The following is a 20314-nucleotide window of genomic DNA, read 5'->3' as shown; positions in this document are numbered from 1 at the left end:
GCTCAGTTGGCTGGACAGCTGGTTTGCGATGCAGAAGGATGCCAACAGTGTGGGTTTCATTCCCATAATGCCTGAAGTTACTATGAAGGTCACAACTTCTCCACATCTCCCCTTGCCTGAGGCACGGTGACTTTCAGCTTAAAGTACCAGCAGCTGTCTCTCTCTCTCTCTCTCTCTAATAAGACAGCTGCCCTATGGTCCTCTGGGAGTTTATCTTTAATATTTGAAACAAGCATTGTTAAGTAAATGTTTATATATATTGACTGAGAACAAAATACTGTTGACTGTGACATCTCCTATCCCCAATGAACAATGGCCACTTTAATAAGTGGGTAGTGACTGGTTGCTACTGGAGATGTCCATTCATATAGCATGTGCTTGAACATTATGGAGCCTGTTACCTAACTTACAGCAAAATTAAATATACAAAGAATTAACTCTTTCAGCACAAAAGTGATCAAAAACTGATTAGAACTGTTCTAAAAAAAAACAAACTTTACATCATGATCTTATATTTAAAATGAATTTAAAAAGAACTTTCTCTATCTTGTGTTTCTTCATTTCTAGACTGGATAGAATGATCGAGAAGGAAGTGAGGTCTGCAGATTCTGGGGATCAGAGTCAAAAAGTGTGGTGCTGGAAAAGCACAGCCAGTCGGGCAGCATCTGAAGAGCAGGAGTGTCAATGTTTCGAGCATAAGTTCTTTATCAGGAAGAGCTGATTAACAGGTTATGCTCAAAATGTCGCCTCTCCTGTTTCTCGGATGCTGCCTGACTGGCTGTGCTTTTCCAGCACCACACTTTTTGACTGAGAATGATCTAGAACACAATCATTCCTCTGATGCTATGTAGATCAGAATATGTTTGAGAATCTTGGTAAATTTTATGACAGTTACATCTAGCAAAGAGGGTCAAGTTAACACTCCTAGAGTTTAATGTGAACAGTTATCTACATGGCCTGAAGTAATCATATGTGATTTTCTATCTTCAAGCTAAAAGAGAGATTTTCCAGTGTTATTGCAAGCTTCCTTTGGAAAGTGGATAGCTGATGATTGTATTTGCTTGATAGTCATCATTTTCATTCTGTTTTCTACCCTTGTTCTGCCTATAAACTGCAACTGTCACACCAGCTAGGTCCTCATTTTCCTTTCCAAGTTCACCATCATTGCAGCTTCCCAAACTTCCTTGCTGAAATTTATGAAATTTCAGTTTTCACAGGAGTGAAGCTATCCTGGTTAGTCATGATTGATATCCCCAATGATTGACGTTTGCAATGCATTATTATTCATTGTCCTCTTCAAACTATCTAACAGTGATCAATGTAGCCAACTAGGCTTTATCATCTTTTCCATATTGTCAGTTCATGGAATGTCCCTAATTTGGTGTTGCTCCCAGCTGTTAGAGAGTTGTCCGTCTCAAAAGGTGTTTAAAGGTACTACACGCTACTTAATGATATAACACATGGTCTTGTATTTTTGAATTAGTATGGATATAGGTTTGGTTAACTAAATGTGTTGTTTTCTTAAGTTTTTTCTTCTCACTGCCCTTTCCTGCCTTTTTCTGATCCTCATTTCCCATATTACTATTTTCCTTTCTTACCTTGTCCCTAACTGATAGAAAACAGAGGGTTGGGATAAATAGGATATTTTCAGGATGGCAACCTGTAATTAATGAATTTCCAGAGGGATTAGTGCTGGGGCACAATTATTTACAGCGAGTAAAGTGAATGTCAAGTTGTCAGATGACACAAAAATAGGTGGGAAGGCATGTGGTGAGGATGACTCAAAGACTGAGTTGTGAAGGGATGAAGACAGATTAAATGAGTTGGCAAAAACTTGGCAGCTGGAATGTAATGAGGGTTTTTTTTATATGCAGGAGAATTGCAGAAAGGACTGTATTGAACAAGAAGTAGTCCATTGCAATGTTGGCAACTAGTTATAGGTTGCATTGATATGACAGACATCATGATGGAAGCTATGATGCATTAAAGAAGGCCACTCACCAACACCTTCTCAAGAGTAGGTAGGAGTGGGCTATAAATGCTAGCCTAATTAGCAATTTTTTTAAAACAGTGAATCGCGAGCATCATGTTTGAGCTTAAATTGTGCATTAAAGAGTTAGAGGGAAGTTTTGAGAAGACTTTTTCAAACAAAGGGGATTCGGACATGGAAATTCTCTGCCACTAGGAATGGTTGAATCCAAGTCCATACATTCTCTTCAAACACAAACACAAGTATAAGAACATGGAGTCAAATCGGAAAGTGGGATTAAAACTATGGCGGTGTACGTGAAGCTGGAGCCTTGGGAGGTCTTGAAAGACCATCTATAGCATAGGTTTGGACTTTGCACTGAGGAGTGATGTAACAGTTTTTGTTAGTCACCTCATTTATAGTTACCCACATATTTCTAGCAGATAAGGTCATGGAGATGTTCATTCATTAAGTGTGTTTGAAGGTATGGAGCTGCTACCTAACTTTCAGCAAAGGTATACATACAAAGAACAGTTAGCTCAGTTGGCTGGGTCAATGTTGTAATTCTATGAAATTTCCCCCATATCTCTGACTGCTGCTGAGGCACCCAGCTCTGGATTTACCTGTGCTCCTCAGCCTGGTGGAACTTCCTACAACTTTTGCTGATGCTGGTGGTACTATAGAGTTGCTGACCAATTGGATTGGCAGGCAGCTCAGAAACACTAGTCTTCCACACAAGATTGGAGTAGGGGTAATGCCTTAAAACAATTAACACTGTTCCCAGTGTTAAATTGCTGATTGGCAGATGTAGGAATCATGGGTGAGACCCTCCCCCAATACCTTTTAGCGAGATATGATGATGGATGGAGGCTAGGCTCAGTGATATCCCATAAAAGCCAGTCCCATGTGGTGTGTTAAAGAAGGATTAGGTAGTTGAAGAAAAGTGATACGAGGGGATTGGGAAACAAAGGAGCGACATGAAATCAGAACTGCTGCTGTCATGAAGATAGTTGTTGACATAAATAGGTTGGGTCAATGTTGTAATTCTATAAAATTTCCACTATGATACACAAGTGACATAATGCTGCATTACTACTATAAGAAAGACATGATTTACATCTTGAGTTACTTCATCGTAAATGAATTATTCTCAGGTTGCTTTTGTTTGTAGGTAAACAAGACAATTAAATTAAATGAATTTTATCTGTTCTTTGTGATACCTTTTGAGAAATACACATTGATCAGGCCATCAGAGGAACTTTCTTGCCATTCGGGTTATCTAAAGAAATGTTTTCAGATGGACAGAGAGGGTCTCAATAATATCTGGTGGCATGGGGCTTGCATTCTCAGTCTTCAGATTCAGAGACTAGATTGCTACTACTGACATAATCAGATACACTGTAATCGAAAATAAAAGATTACATCTTTACAACTGTGTGGCACAATTCAATAGAGCAATCATTGTTCTGAAATACTAATAGTTGAGATCTGAAATACCAAAAAGGGATAAATACAAACCATTTATTCCTTCATTTTTATCTCCAAAACTAATTTACATTTGTACCATAAAGCTATAAATGTAGCAAATGGAGAATGTATGACCAAAAAAATTGCAGGAAATTCTAATTCGTGTAAACTAGACTCCACTGTGCTGATATCATGACACCCATCTTAATTCAGAAAAATGCTTAAATACATTTACTCAAATACTCAGTATGAAATACATTTACAAAAAGGTCTGCACAAACATCTGTACCTTGGTTATTTTAATTATATCTGTGTCTTGCCGATTAGCATTGAAAGTTACATCTTTGATGTAGGTCAACGCAACACTGTCACCATCCACTTCCACATACATTTTCCATTTAGAATCCTGACAAGAACAAAAACAAGTTGTAACAGGGTTTACATGAGTATGTCATCCCATCAAAGAGAAGCTTTACATCTATTTTACTGTCAGAATTTGACATATATAAATGCCAACTGTATCTTCTTTCAAAAGCATGATGACAAGCAACATTAGAAGCGAAACCAGGTAACAGATCTTGGTCAGATGGGGTTGGCCTGGCATTAAACTCAAAAACATTTCTTGTCATACTTGAATGCTCAAACACTTCAAAACTGAAACAATTATTTTTATTTACTATTAGACTGACCTTTTAAATATTTCTATATTTCAAAGTTCTTTTTGATTTAACCAAATTTATGTTGTTTTATTTTACAAACAGGGATTTAGTTTATTGAAGAAATATATTGTTCACGTTTTCTGGTTTATAAACATGAGAAATAATGGTTATACAGAAGAGTGTGCCTTAATTGTTACAAATCTCTTACTCAGGGACACATTGGATTACAAATATAATTTCACAATACTTTATTTTTTTAATATGGATAGGAATATATAAGGAATAATACTTGAAATTATTTTATTTATTTTAATTAATTTTGTATGAGTGAAAATCTACAAAACATTATTCACCATGTGAAAGGTGATTCAACAGCACAACCTAGAGGCTGCTATAGACATACAATAGTGTTATGTTAAAAATACACCAGGGATTAGTTCTTTGCAGAGAGATGTAGAAATTGATTATATAATCGAAACAAAAACATTTACCATTAATAATCATTCCCCAAATTGTGAAAACATTCCTCATGTATTAAATTGTCAAATTTGCACTACAATTGCTTTCAATCTGTTGAGAAACTGATTGAAGGTACTTAAATCCAGCAATATTAACAACATATTTATAAATACTAACTGACCAGTACAGCAATGCCATAGTCAATCTTGTATTTCCTAATAGGCTGAATCCTTTCCCTCACAAAAGCAGCAAAAGGAAACAGTTATTCAGAAACATAAGTAAAACCTACATGTAGAAATTGATCTTTTTCTAGATGTTACAAAACATAAATAAATGACATTTCAGAGTAATTCAGAAAATATATATCAATATGTGGCTTTGATTAAAGTAGCTCTTCTATTTACACAAAATGTTTCCTTCCTTTGCAGGTTGTGGTGTCCAGTGCTCAGGTTTAGCTCCACTGATGCTATTAATTTTCTACGATCTCACCAAATTACCTCTTTTCACATACAAACCCAGATATTGGGTCTTGCTGAGTTATTTGGCAGTGAGTGTTGCAACCTGGTTTAATCCTGTTGCCAATAGACAATAGAAATGATCAGGAGTGGAAAGCCTGGTTAATTTTCTTACCTTCAGAAATCAGGGCATACTAAGGTCATTTGTGAGACCCTGACGTCACTCTGTGATCAGCAATCCACACAGACCAAGAAACCAAATTTGGATTCTGATTTCTGAGATCGAGTACCATATCAAGTAATTCAGTTACTCACAAAGAGGAGGTAACATTTTTTTTGATGCACACTTTATTTTCCTTACAAATGGTTATGTAACTAGCCAGTAACATCTGTTTTTACAAACAGCTGACATAGCATCACTGGCCATGGTGTTTCATTTTGTACTGTTAAGACTGTGTGATTTGCATTTTTCTTGATCATTTCCATGACTGGCATAAAACATTACAGAGACTTAATAGGTGCAACAGAATTGCATCTGAGAAATCCTTCTTTATTCCCATAATACTAGCTTAAAAATATGTAAATTCTTTTCTATTTTCTTGCACATCAAATATTTCTAATTTTTAATGCAAAATCAAGAATGTTACTCCTTCCCACAAAATTTAAATGACTGTTAGAAACAGAATTGATTTTTATCTGTGATTTGATATATTTGCAACATGAGCCTACATTGAGATATTTTCCCTGTGCTTGCATGCTTAAGTTAGAAATGGAGTTACAAATGCATTTGTGGACAAAAGGGCACAAATCTTTCCCTTTCAATACTTATTCATGATGTACATAGGAATTGCATTCTCTGTAAGAAAGGCATGACAAGGTGACATGTCCTTTGTTAGCACCAGATGATTTCTGCTTGTTCGCTGTTGGCAGCACTGTGCGGATTGTGTAAGTGGACCTCTTGATTCCCTTCCCCCTCCTTTCCAGAAAAGTTGTACAAATCTGTCTGATGACTTTCATCCTTGGTAAGAAGAAATATACAGGAGCAGACTGGAGTACAAATTACGTGGAATGCATTGAAAAAAGCACAAAAACTATACAACTCACAAGAGAATACTTTTGTGTATCCATTTCTCTCAGTCAACTGCCGAAAGATCATTACACCAAAATGTGCACACTTCACTTACCTGTAAAATCTGACATATAAATCACATAACTATGTGAGTTTCTTTGTAATATATAATCCATGCATGCAACTTAATAGTTCAAAACAATGATTCCTGGCTAACCACTCCCCAATCCTCCATCAATTTGCTGGATTTTATGCCATGGAAGCAATGACTTATAGGAATCCTACTTCGCAACTTTTTTTCACCTCCCAGGGCATGATATGATTTTCTGCATTGATTTCAATCAGTCCTACATGTTAAAGATTTACTTCAATATTTGCTAGATGTCTGCAGCAATAAAATATGGCATCTTGTAGAGGTTTTGTGAAATCATCACTTTGTTGACAATGAAATGTCACCAGGGTGACAGGGCACAGTGAAGGAGGGTCTGCCTTATGTGCATATGCTGTATTGCATCACACAGTGAATTTCTAATGCCAACCAAATAAAAGTCATGTATTTACAGAGATTTTTTTCTCTGACCAGACATCTCAAAACAGTTTACAACTAACAATGAACTTTTCAAATGTGGTTATTGTTTTAACAAAGGAAATGCAACAGAAAATTTGTCCACAACTCCCACAACAGTAATAGGAAAATAAGCAGAAAATATGTTGTTTTTTAAAATAATAATTGAAAGACAAATGTTGGTGAGGACACCAGGGATAATTCCACTTTTTTCTGTGAAATAACGTAATAGGATCTTTTGCATTCACCTGAGTAAGTAGATGGGCTTGGATTTAAAGCCTCATCTGAAAAATGGCACCTTTGCCAGTCAGCATTCCCTCAGTACTACACTCAAGGGAGGAACTTGAATACAGAATCTTATGACTCTGAGACAAAGGTGCTACCAACTGAGCCAGAATTGATGTGAATCACTGCCTCCCCTTATGGAAAAACATAAAAATGGGGACTCTTCAGGATATGATGCATTCCCATTACTGTTCAAAATCCACTATATGCAATTAAATTCTGCTCTCACCTCAGAAAGAATGTTTCAGCCAGCAGTGGCTTTTTTCGTCTCAATCAAATTCTTCTGTCAAAACATTTAAGTATAAGAATAGCAGCTGGCCATTCAGCCCCTGGAGTTTTCCCATCATTAAACTAGGTTATGGTTGATCTATACCTCAGTCCCATTTACCCCTCATCTTTCATCCCCTTTAATAACCTCAGTCTAGAAAACTTTAATTCACCCAGCAGACACTGCCTTTTGTGAAGAGTTCCAGTTTTCCAAAACTCCTCCTCCTTAATGGCTTTGCTCTGTAGCTTAAGAACACCCCTTTTGCTCTGTACATTGCCTCAGGAAGCAAGAGTTTCTTTCAAGCCATTTCATCAAATAGCCATATCACTTTAAATACCTTGATTAAAGCACTCTTTAACTTCCTAAGCTCAATATAATACAACTCAAGTTTATCCAAACATGGAATATAAGAATTAGAACTTAGCTCCATTCTTGTGACTCTGTGCTGTAGCCCTTCTAAAGCCATAGTCTTTTTCTTGAGATGATCCATAGCCACTTGCATTTGCTTCATGGCAATTGACCATAAATCAGAAACCTTTGAACAGATATCTATTTCTCACATCTTAATTAGGGAACAATGCATGAGGTAGGTAAGGGAAAGATGTATAAGCTAATCAAAAGGATTTAGCTCTCTCTACTTGATCTGCAAGATATCAACAAATTCACATCATTTTCTACGTCCAAAGATTAATATGCAAAAAAACATTATATTATAGAAACATATCATGACACTTTTAAGGTAGCAAATGTTTGTGGATCCATCTAAATCGAGGCATACGTGAAATGGATCACAATTCATAATCATGATTTGGAGATGCCGGTGTTGGACTGGTGAAGGACTGAGCGGTGCTCCAAAAGCTAGTATGCTTCTAGTTAAACCTGTTGGACTATAACCTGGTGTTGTGTGATTTTTAAATTAATAATTAAGCTTTATTATTAAAGATTTTCATTTAGAATACTAAAGGATTTCTATAAGTTCTGAAATAAAACTTTATAAACTGCCAATATTAACTGACAGTATCTGACAAACATCTAAGCCTACCAACATTTTTACTTTGCATCATTATCTTGGTCTACAGATCAGCAAATGTCATTGTGCTTGGTTTTAAGTGGAAATGAGGCCTGAGATCAGATAAGTATCTGTTAATCTGTGTTACTCCATTCTGTTTACAATGTCATTGCCTACTGTTCCAACATCCCTTGGGACAATTGTAAATATATAAAAAGAATCTACAGGAAGCTGCTCACATAGAACTACACAAGTGGACCTCACTAGCATGTAGGGGTTACTACTAGGTCTTGAACAGAGGATTTTTTTTAATCGCCTCAGGAGAAACAATGTCCCATAATGATGTACAGAACTATTACTGCACTAATGAAGAATCATACATAATTCAGCACCTTTCACTTGGCACCACTGTGATATACTCATTAGCACAGACACACAGTGGAAGTCAGATGGTGTCCATGCAATTGCAGGCATTATTTGCCGTGCAGCTGCTTTCATGACATTGCCAGTATATAAAAACATGACGCCAGTTTGTTTTATTTAGTGCTAAACCTTCTAGTTTGTAAAAACAAGCCTGACACCAACCTGACATGAGCAAGTGAAAATAATTAGCTCTCATTTTCTCAGCCTCCTATTTCCTCCTCCCTGCTGCGTTCTCTTCCCACTAAACCACCACATGTCATTGGAAATAGGAGGCAATTAGTGGGCTCATTTCAGCCCCACAACTGCAGCAAAAAGAAAGTATTTATGATGGCACAATGAACAGCTGAAAGATTAAATAACATTTGCCTTTTGAAAAGAAAATGACTTCTGACTAAATGGGGCATTTTTGATTATATTCAACCAGCCTCAGCGCAGCAGTTTTAAATGGGGCCTGCCTATGTGATATAGGATCCTTAAAGGACACAAAATGAGTCATTTACAGCTAAAAGCATGAAAATAAAATGCAACTTAAGGAAGCAATTTGGTGTTTCACTATATACTGGAGTATACAAATACACAGAAAATTGTGTTTTTAAAATTTAAACTAGCATTTACAGAGCTATTGAAAAAATATTCTAACCGCTAGGATTTCAAATCTAAAGTCAAGATTCCTCACAAGCATAGCAACAAGGACAGCATACCACCATTAACTTTTAATGCTGCTTTCTGTTGGATTAGAAACAACAATGTGAGCTTAACAGAAGGAGGCAGAAAATAGGATTATTTATTGAAAACACACCTCACAGTTTTAGAATCAAACAGTGCTTATTATGTCAGAAAGTCAAACATGAATAATTAACTCTAGAATATAAAGTATTGACCTTAAAAAGTTATGAAAGATCAGCTGTTAAGCAAATCAACAATCTTCACAATAACTCACTGTCTTAAAATCTGTGATACATTTTCTCTGACAGTGAATGAGGATTTCAAACACAGTTTGAATTTTCAGGAGTTCCAAGGAGTTGACAAAACAAGATATATCTCAAAACATTCACAAATTATACAATATCACTCAAATAAGCCACAAGAACTGAAGGTCTGAAAAAATACTAAACGCATTCTTGATGAATGATATGTTTCGCAGATGGGTTTGGAATACTTTTGTAAATTGTAGAGGTAGCTGTACACTGTGTTAGACTTATAATAGATTTCAATCACTGAGTATAATAATGTGCAAAAAATGTTAATTGCCCAGTGCTAACTAGCTTCATTTGAATATGCATAATGCATACAATACCAGTAAAAGAATATTTATAAATCAATATTTATGAAATTGAGGATATATTTTAAAGTTTGAATTCTATATTGCAACCACAGCTCCTTTGAATCCTATTAAGTAGAATAAAAGAGACCTAAAGCACAAGGCAACAAATCTCCTGCATGTTATCTTTGTGAAATATGAAACACATCCTACACTATATGTGAAATATCCACCACACCTCTACCAAACCACAGACCATAAACCCTTCACCAAACCACAAAGCGCGTGATAGCCTTTTCCAAAACACAAACAATTTCCTCCAAACCACAGAACTAAAATTACTGTTGAACAATAGAATTAACAACCTCCACCAAACCACGGAAATAACAGCATACTTCACCAACCATGTTTACTGAAATAAAGATCATGGATTGTCCTCAAAAAAACTGTACAAGTTATCAATACCACGCAACTATAGAACTTACAACTTCTTCTACCATTCTCAAAACAGAGCATGCTTCATCAGACTGTAGACCAACAACTTCAAATACCAACTGTAACACTATTCAGACTGCTCCTTATCCTGACTTTTAAATATGAGGTCAGATTTTCTGCCTGGAAGTGGGAATTTGGGAAGGGGCAAGTGTTGATTCAGAATGCTGGGAATACATCAATGATGCACTGCTTGGCTTTTGATAGTGATGGGGAAGCAGGAAGGTTGCATTGTTGACAAGTTGCTAATTAATTTTGTATTTGATTGATAACTTGTGTTTCTGATCTTCTTGGTTTTCATTGGGTAAATTATTTAATTAGAAGTTACATAATTAAAAAAGTGTTACATAATCCGATTGGTTTATTCTGTTGTTTACTCTTCATCTGAGTATTGTCTCACTCATCTTAATTTAAGCCAATTGGTATAAATTTTTAAAATCATTTCTCCCTTTAGCCTCAACCCAACCAGATCTTGTGGTAGAGTTCCACATTCTAACATTCCTCTGAGTAAAGTGCCTTTTCCTAAATTCTTTGTGATTCATTTACATTTATGATCCCTAATTTAGATATTACCGAAAGCAAAAATATTTTCTCTGCATCCATTCTATGAATCGTCTTCATGTTCTTTAAGATCTTTACCAGCTTACCCCCTTAACCTCTCTTTTTTAGATATAAAAGACCTAAATGCCCAGTTACTCAGCAACAACAGATTAGTCTACTTCCTCTCAGTTCTAGAATCATCCTAGTAATGTTTTTACATCATCTCCAATGTTTCTATATTCCTTCTATAAAGTCGAGGTAAGTAGTGTTTGCAATACTCCACATCTGGGTTAACCAAAGCTAAATTCAAATGTAATTAAACTTTCTAGAAGTTATACCTTTACACTGTTGGAAATGAACCCTGATCCTTTGCTTCTTTTATAGTCTAATTAATCTGCACCACGGCAGTGAATTAGTGAATTGTGCATCTGTGCCCTGTTTTCTTTCCCTATTTATACAGTCATGTTAAAATGAATATGTGACCTCTGTATTCGTCTTACTAAAACATACTACCTTCCACTTATCCATACTGTTGTTCATTTGCCAATTACATGTCTGCCTCCAAGCTTATTAACATCTTTCTATATTTTGTTGCACACTTCTGCATTAACACCACCCAATTTGATATCGTCCATATGTTTTGAAATTATATCTCCGATTCTTGAGCCCAAATTGCTCACTTCATTGCATTTTTCAAAGGTCTGAATACCTGTCTTTAATGCCTAAACTATGATTTCTATTTGTAACCAGGTTGCTATTAGATTCATGTTTTGCCTCTAGCAGAGTATTTTACCTGATGTAGCAACACCTATAATATCCTTTGTAAATTAAGAAACTGGATGTGGATGTCATGGTCATACAGTCATCATTGAGTCTCTGCTAGTCAAAAAATAACTACCTAACTATTCCAAACCCATTTTTCAGCATTTGTCCCATAGCTTGTATGCCTTGGCATCCCAGGTGTACAGCTAAATACTTCTTAAATGGTATGTCAGTTTCTGCCTCTAACACCCTCACAGTCAGTGAGGTCCAGATTGCCATGTCTAGATGAAAAATGTTTTTACATCCTCTCTAAACCTCTTTAAATCTATGCCCCTAGTAATTGATCCTTCCACAAAGAGGAAAACTTATTTCCCCGTCTACCTTATCTATGCTCTTATAATTTTATGCATCTCCATCAGGTCCCTCCTCAGTCTTCTCTGCTCCAAAGAAAACAACCCAAGTTTATCCAATCTCTCTTCATTACTAAAACTCTCCAGGCCAGGTAACATCCTGGTAAATCTCCTTTTTCCCCTCTCTACTTTAATCTACTATAATGTGGATTCTAGAATTTAAAACAATACTCTAGCTGTGGCCGAACCAACATCAGGGCAGCACGGTGGCACAGCAGTTAGCACTGCTGCCTCACAGCGTCAGAGACCCGGGTTCAATTCCCGCCTCAAGTGACTGATTATGTGGAGTTTATACATTCTCCCCCTGTCGGTGTGGGTTTCCTCCAGGTGCTCCCGTTTTCTCCCACAGTCCAACGATGCTAAATTGCCTGTAGAGTTAGGTGAAGGAGTAAATGTAGGGGTATGGGTGGGTTGCACGTCGGTGTGGACTGGTTGGACTGAAGGGCCTGTTTCCACACTAAGTAATCTAATCTTAAAACATTTGATACAGTTCAAGCATAACCTCCCTGCTCTTCAACTCACTGCCTCAGCTAATAATCGCAAGTATCACATATACCTTATTATTGCATGAGGGAGGTATTCAGGAAACCAACAGTCATTTATTACAACTAGCTATTGTATACACCAACCCTTTTATTAACTGGCACCAATGGGACCAGGATTCCAGATAATCAATGGGTACACACAACCATAGAAACTTTGACCATGCAAAGCTTCGAGACATCGACATTCCTGAAAAAATCTCTGTAAAAACATCAATGCACCTTCTAAAATCAATGTAAAACCATACTGTAATAAAAGGTTAATTCAGGGAGGTGTATATATCATTGTTATAGTGTATTCAGATTTAAATTTTATTGTCACTTCTCCTCAAGAACAGAAGTACAGGACTACAGTGAAAACTTTTCAATGGTGCTATATATGGCACCATATTACTTACAAGTATAATTTACAACATAAGTACATAGATAATGTTGATCTTGCTTTTTGTGCACCTTCTTTACAGATGTAACTTTGCATTCCTCGCTCTGTTCTATTACCTGATGATCTTTGTAAGGTATGATCTACCTGCATTGCATGCACAACTAAATTTTTCACTGTACCTACATACATGTGACAATAATAAATCAAATCCAAATATCGATGTAGATCATAGTATTTGAAATGTATAATTTTTGCAGGTTTATCAAGAGCTCCTGTTAATAAGGTGCCAGTTAAAACAAAGCTTTCTATACATACTTACATTCACAGGCATTTAAGTCTCAGATAGGTTTAAGCTATGAGGTTCATGGAGAGCAGAATGCTTCAAGTAGCATGTATTACTTCAAATGATACAAGGTAAGATGGAAACCTTTATACCTTCAAGTCACACACAGTGATGATAATACGAGCATCTCTCTTAAACACATACTGACAGGTTGGGTGCAATCCTCCCAAACCCAAGTGATGAGAGCTTTAGCAAGAAATTGGATAAACTTAGAAGAGCTGTCGAGTGAGGTCATGTACAAGACTGAGACTAAAATGTTGCCTTTTATAACCAAGTCCAGGATGTCAAAATGGAATACTTGCTAGTGAGCAGCGTGAGACCTATTAACAGGGATTAATGCGCTTCATTATCCTTATTGCCACCTTCTATCACCTCTTTGATATGCAGGTTCCCCTTCTCTCACCCTCTGGAAAGAAACTAAATGCCGAGAATTCCCAAATTAAAGTCTGAGTGGGTACTTGGTGACCTCAGATTGCCACTTGCTTCTCCAAACTTTCATCTTGGACACGGACACCAACATCTTAGGGCACACCCCAGGGCAGCAGACGCATGCACCTTACATGCTCACTGTATCATAGGGCCCATTTCCAATCCACTTCAGATGTGCTTTTGCACTTTAATGCAAAAGCAATTTAACTTAGCTTTAACTTAGTTCTACTGTAATGCTGCTGCAAGGACAGTTTGCATGTAGGGACAAGCACAGCAGGCCAAGCAGCATCCAAGGAACAGGAAAATCGCAGTTCGGGCAGGAGCCCTTCATCAGGAACTGTGAAGCGCTCTGGCCTGAAACATCAATTTTCCTGCTCCTCGGATGCTGCCTGACCTGCTGTGCTATTCCAGCACCATTCCAATCTAGACTCTGATCTCCAGCATCTACAGTCCTCACTTTTGCCTGTACAGGGACAAGCACCCAGTTTACGATGAGCTTCTTAGGATTGCTTGTTTGTTCCTTTAACACCCACTCACTTTGCACCTACCTAGATACAGGATCCTGCCCTCCATTTTCACACCCGCATCCCCCCCCCCCACACACACACACACACACACAAAAGTTTAAAGGCCCACAGTACTACTCACTTGCCTTGCTGTTCAGTGCAGACAAAAAGCTAGGCAGATTGGCATGGATGTCAGCAAAGGGACAAACAGTTTGATGTAACACACTGTCCTAACTCAATGTCATACCTAGACCATGCATCAGCAGCCTACACAGCAAACACACTGCTTCAACCAAATAGTCATGTCTCAGTGTCAAAGGGGAGTAACGCTCAATCAAGTCCGGGGGATTACTGTCAGTTAGGATGTCCTGGTACAGTCATTCAATAGCTTTGTCTAGTATCAGTCCGGGGGCATGGAAACAGTCAGTCAGCCACTCAGGCTGGTCATGATAAGGATCCTCTCCTCACGATGGGAACCATCTGTGTTGGTTTCTTCTGCATTGCTGTATGCTGGTTTCTAATGAAATGAGGCAAAACGAGGGATTGAGTAAGATGAAAACTGTTGGTACTTGTGCTAATAGTGGCAAGGTGGTGTCCCAAGTGACTGAGTTGGAGGCACAGAGGTCATGAAAGGTTTGCTGTCTGGGATGGGGTAAGATGCCTGGGAGTAAGTGAGGAAAGATGCTGCATGCACCAGCGAGAGTGCGAGAAAATGAGCCTTTATCGGAGGTGGGTGCAGTGACAGTGATACAGTGAGTGTGAGGTGGCTGAGAGAAGACAGTGGCACTTACACAGTGGTGTGGAGCTCATTGACGTTCCTGCAGCATTCCTCCAGATGGTTATGAACACACTGAAGCAGATGTAAACCCATACTAAGTTAGGGTCTGGCATCATGGTCTCCTCTGCCAGTCCTGGGATGGTCTTCTTCTGCACTACCCTGTCCACAAGGACATCTAGCACCCCATTGCAAAGTGACACATCAAATTCCTTTTATCTGCCATGCCAAATTTCACAAAATGGGGAGGGCATCTCTGGGTTGCTATCACTTGACTGGACGCAAAATGACCTTTTAAAGATGGCATCATGACCAATAATCCTGCGATGTCCCAACAGTGGCAAATACTTATGCCTACGGTGAAGAAGAGCATCTGACTAGCACTGGATGAGATGGACATCATTGGGATGTGTTACCTAGCTAATTAAGTGAATTTGGAACAATGGCAGATGGAGTTCAATCTGGACAAGTGTGAGGTGATACACTTTGGAAGGTCAAGTACAGGTGGAAATTATACAGTGAATGGCAGAACCCTCAGGGTATTGGATGCAGAGGATCTGGGTGTGCAGATCCACAGGTCACAGAAGGTGGCAGCAAAGGTAGATAAGTTAGTAAAAACCCCCGCATTGGAAGGGGCATTGAGTATAAGGATAGACAAGTTATGATGCCAATTTATAGAACTTTAGTTAGGCCACACTTGGAATATTGCGAACAGTTTTGATGGATGCTTTGGGAGAGGGTACAGAAACACTTTACCAGGATATTGCCTGATATGGGGGATTTTAACTATGAAGAAAGGTTGGATTGACTGGGTTTATTTTCACTGGAATGCAGGAGGTTGAGGGGCAACCTAATAGAAGTTTATAAGATTGTGAATGGTATGGAGAGGGTTGAAAGTATGAGGGGTTTTCCCAGGGAAAGGTCATCACGTGTGTGTGTGTTCAAGGTGTGAGGGGGGAAGTTTAAAAGAGATGTGCAAGGCAAGCTTTTCACACAAAGGGTGGTGAGTACCTAGAATGCATTGCCAGAGGAGATAGTGGGAGCAGGTATAATGGCAGCATTCAAGAAGCTGGACGAATACATGAATAGGAGGAGAATAGAGGAATATTGATCCTGTATGTGAAAACAGTTTTAGTGTGGGAGAGCAAAATGCAGTGATGCAGGTTTGGACGGGCAAAGGGCATGTTCCTGTGCTGTATTGTTCTTTGTTCTTAGTTTCTCAGGGTGTTAACATTTGTCATCTATTCCCTTGCCTTGTTTGTGCTGCCCAAATGCATCACCTCATATTTATTCAGACTGAATTCCATTTGCTACTGATTAGCCCACCTACATTCTCCTATAATCTAAAGCTATACTCCCTTATTTACCACCCAATTTTTATATAATTGGTAAATTTATTGATCAACCCTCCTACATTCAAGTCTAAATTATTTATATAAATCACAAGCAACAAGGGCTCCAAGACCGATCCAATATGGTGGGACCCCACTGGGCACAGATTTTTAGTCAGTACAACACCACTCAACCATTACCCTCCGAGTTCTGCCATGTAATTTTGCATCTACTTTGCCAAGTTTCATTGGATCTGGGCTCTTACCCTTGCTATGAGTCTTTCATGTGGAACCTTATCGAAAGCCTTACTGAAATCCAAAGAGCCAATATCAAAAGCATTGACCTCATCTACTCAGATTTAGCCCTCTGTGCCTCTTAAAAATATGCTGGCTGTAGAATATAACATAACACTGTCCAATTCTGCTACTAGTCCCATGACTCCAAATAATCTAACCTTAACATTGAGTCTACTCTGCTGTACTATACTCTAATGGGAGTCATTTTGAAATCTAAATGTGTTAGGTCAACTGCATTACCTTAATCTACGATTTTTGTTACCTTTCAGAGAAGGATGAACAAACCAATCTCCCTTTATTGGTGGGGGAAGCAGAGGTGTGTTTGGGCCCAGTGCAGGTGCTCCATGGCAACTGCATTGCTGTGATCGGTCCAGTGCAGACTCATGGTAACAGGCAAAGGGACTCAAGGTTGGCCGCCTGCTTCCTGTTGATGTTGGTCTCTGCACAGGGAGGAAGTGCCTGAATCTAGACCAAAGGCTAAGCACTTAAGAAGGACTGTAATAATGAACTATCACCGTATTTCTTTATTTTTCTACTTTATACCTAAGATTTTGTATCTGGTATCTTCAGATCCAAGATGGTTCCAGGAATGATGACTTTTTACACTTTTCACTGTACTCCTGTACTTGAGTACACAAAAAATTAAAATCAAATTCACAACAAAATTTGATTCACAATTCAGTCCAAAACCTTAAATCTGTGTCTCCTATCATCTGCTAATGAGTACAAGTTTTTATTGATTATCTTATCTAAACCTGTCATGAATTTTGTACACCTCTATAAAATTCCCTTGATTTCTTATGTTCCAAGCAAAACAAACCAGCTTCTCCAACTTAACTTTGAAGTTACAACCATTCCGAGAAGGAACTATTCTGGTAAATTTCCTCTGCACCCTCTTAAGAATAGTCAAAAGTCAAGAAAGAATTTGAGAAGAATATTTAGTTTATGGTCTGCTTGCACTTGAGACTGATTGCATGGACTGGTTATTACCTGCACAGACAAGTCCAAAGATAGCATCAGTATTCCTTGGAAATATGTGCTTTCCCAACCCACATTTAAACAGAAAGTATATTTCTCCATGTGTAACTCTGATTTTGAGATGGACCATCTTGTTAGATACACTGAAAGACAGTCTCAAACAGCTGCAAGGTGAAGAAGCATATGCACAATGTCAAATATGTGAACAATCTAGGTATCAGTATATTACATATGTACATCACAAATCAAGCTTCTTCTATAAATTACTTGAGGTATTCTCGATTTTTAAAAAAATATAAGTTGAAGATTGTCACTAAACTAACTTCTGAAGCAGGTAGGACTTGAACCTGGGCCTTCTGGTCCAGGCAGAGATACACCACCACTGCACCATAAGAACCCAAAGCAGACCGTACCTGGCAATCTTAGGTGGTCTCTGATCCAAGTATAAAACACTCCTGAGTCTGCTAACTCTATGCATCAGTTATCAGATGCTGTACTTAGTGTACGGAACAAAAAGCCTGTTTATCACCCTTTGCCAAGAATGGTGTACTGCGCCTGAAGTTTCAAATGGGACAAAATCACGTGTTCCAACCTCACGCGGCTGCAAGTGTACTTGGTTACCAAAGCAGTGATCAGTTGTTGCAAAAATCCAATATTTGCTTTGAGACTTTTCTTCAGCATTAGGTTTCTTTTCACATGATTTATGCCTTATGGTCCTCATCCATGCTATTTTTAACCTAAGCTGCTAAGTATTTACTGTGAATGTTGAAGGAATAAAAGCAGGGATGACATTCATCCCCCCCAAAACAGATACTTTTTAAATTTGGATCTGATGACCAAATTTTCCATTTCTCATATTAGGCTGACTTCCAAGGTCAAAGTTGTAAAACAAACTTACGGGCACAGTGGTTAGCACAGCGCTAGAGACCCGGGTTCAAATCCCCCCTCAGGCAACTGTCTGTGTGGAGTTTGCACATTCTCCCTGTGTCTGCGTGGGTTTTCTCCGGGTCCTCTGGTTTCCTCCCACAGTCCAAAGATGTGCAGGTTAGGTGAACTGGTCATGCTAAATTGATGTAGTGTTAGATGAAGGGGTAAATGTAGGGGAATGGGTCTGGGTGGGTTGCTCTTCAGAGGGTCAGTGTTGGGCCGAAGGGCTTGTTTCCACACTGTAAGTAATCTAATCTAATCTATGAATAATTATTCAAATCAACTGATGGTGGGTAAGTGGGGTTTAGTCAATTTGTTGGCTTGCTGGATAGATTTGCTTTAGCAAGCAACAAAAATGCCTCACTAAGGTTAATAGTAAGATCTTTTTATTTGGGGCATCTAGCAACTACTATATCTCTGCTGGGAATAAATTCTCAGCATTTTCTCACACCAATAGTCCTTCCTATCTTTCAGGAAATCTGTATTAAGGTTGAAACCCCAGCAAAAGTTCCTAGACTTGACATATTTAAGGGGATGGCCTAGTGGTATTATTGGTGGACTGTTAATCAGGAGACCCAGATGATCTGCTGGGGACCTGGGCTCGAATCCTGCCATGGCAGATGGTGGAATTTGAATTCAATGAAAAGAAAAATCTGGAATTAAGAGTCAGTGATGACCATGAATCCATTGTTGATTGTCAGAAAAAAAACATTTGGTTCACTAATCCCCTTTAGGGAAGGAAACTTTCCTGGTCTGGCCTACATTTGACTCCAGATTCGCAGCAATGTGGTTGACTCTTAACTTCCCTCTTGGCAATTAGGGATGGGCCACTAATTCTGGCCTGGCCAGTAACGCCCTCATCCCACAAATGAACAAATTATACAGAACAAATAGAGAACAACATAAATTATATTCAGAAGCAATTTACCTGAGATCCTCTGCCTGGTTTTAAATGATAACCGAAAAGCAGATCCAGATTCACTACTTTTTCTCCAAAATCATCCTCCTCAGAATCCTCATCCTTCAAAGAAATTGTTTAGTAATTCATATTTGGCTTTTCAAAGAAAGTCTTTTAGTTATACAAGAGCAGTAGGTATTATAGCATTCTAGCATACAGCAGCATTAGCAAACAAATCTGCAAAGAATTACAAATTATTGTATAAGTTAATGGTTCTGAAAGGGTTAATGCTGAAGACTGAATTAAGCTCCACCCAACCTGATGATGTCAATAAGGAAAGGCAGAACATTTCTGAATCTTGAAGGGGACAGAATTGCCACCTAAGGTTTCCCAATAGTCTTAGTAACAATGTCTATTTCACTAATGTAGCTTGCACCTAGTTACTATCGTGGAATAAATTACACATTTCTTTCAACGAAAGAGCTCCTTTTCAATAGATTACCAAATGGTTTTCCTCTAAAACCTTTAGACCATTAAGTTCTGTAGACTCACTCAAAATATGATGATATGGCAGCTATTTACCTAAGCACATAGTGACAGTGGTTGGTATTGCATGCTCATTTGACACACCTGAAGTATTGAAACAATACAGAAACTGAGGCAGAAATTTTGTTTTTGACTTTAATACTGATGACAATGGTGAGAGATTGGGAAATGTTGATGTCCAAAGGGATGTGTGTGTCCTTATTTAGAAGTCACTGAAAGCTAACACATATAGTTGGTATCCTACCTCCTACTGCAAGAAGGCTTTAA

The 20314-nt window shown here is 38.2% G+C and overlaps 1 protein-coding gene across 4 annotated transcripts in view; it reads right to left on the bottom strand.

Moving 5' to 3' along the window:
• Nucleotides 1-20314, bottom strand: part of LOC132817119 (mitogen-activated protein kinase kinase kinase 20-like) — a 136541-nt gene that overhangs the window by 13537 nt on the left and 102690 nt on the right. For all 4 annotated transcript variants that reach the window (XM_060827302.1, XM_060827306.1, XM_060827303.1 and 1 more), the window contains exons 16-17: nt 19532-19624; nt 3726-3842 (exon numbers count right to left, since the gene is read on the bottom strand). In XM_060827302.1, the coding sequence (XP_060683285.1) occupies nt 3726-3842; nt 19532-19624 (210 nt within the window). The remainder of the gene's footprint in view (nt 1-3725; nt 3843-19531; nt 19625-20314) is intronic.

This window comes from Hemiscyllium ocellatum, chromosome 7 (assembly GCF_020745735.1).
Source record: "Hemiscyllium ocellatum isolate sHemOce1 chromosome 7, sHemOce1.pat.X.cur, whole genome shotgun sequence".
Lineage (NCBI taxonomy): Eukaryota > Metazoa > Chordata > Chondrichthyes > Orectolobiformes > Hemiscylliidae > Hemiscyllium > Hemiscyllium ocellatum.
The sequence above is the reverse complement of the archived record's forward strand: the minus strand, read 5'-3'. Positions and strand labels throughout refer to the sequence as shown.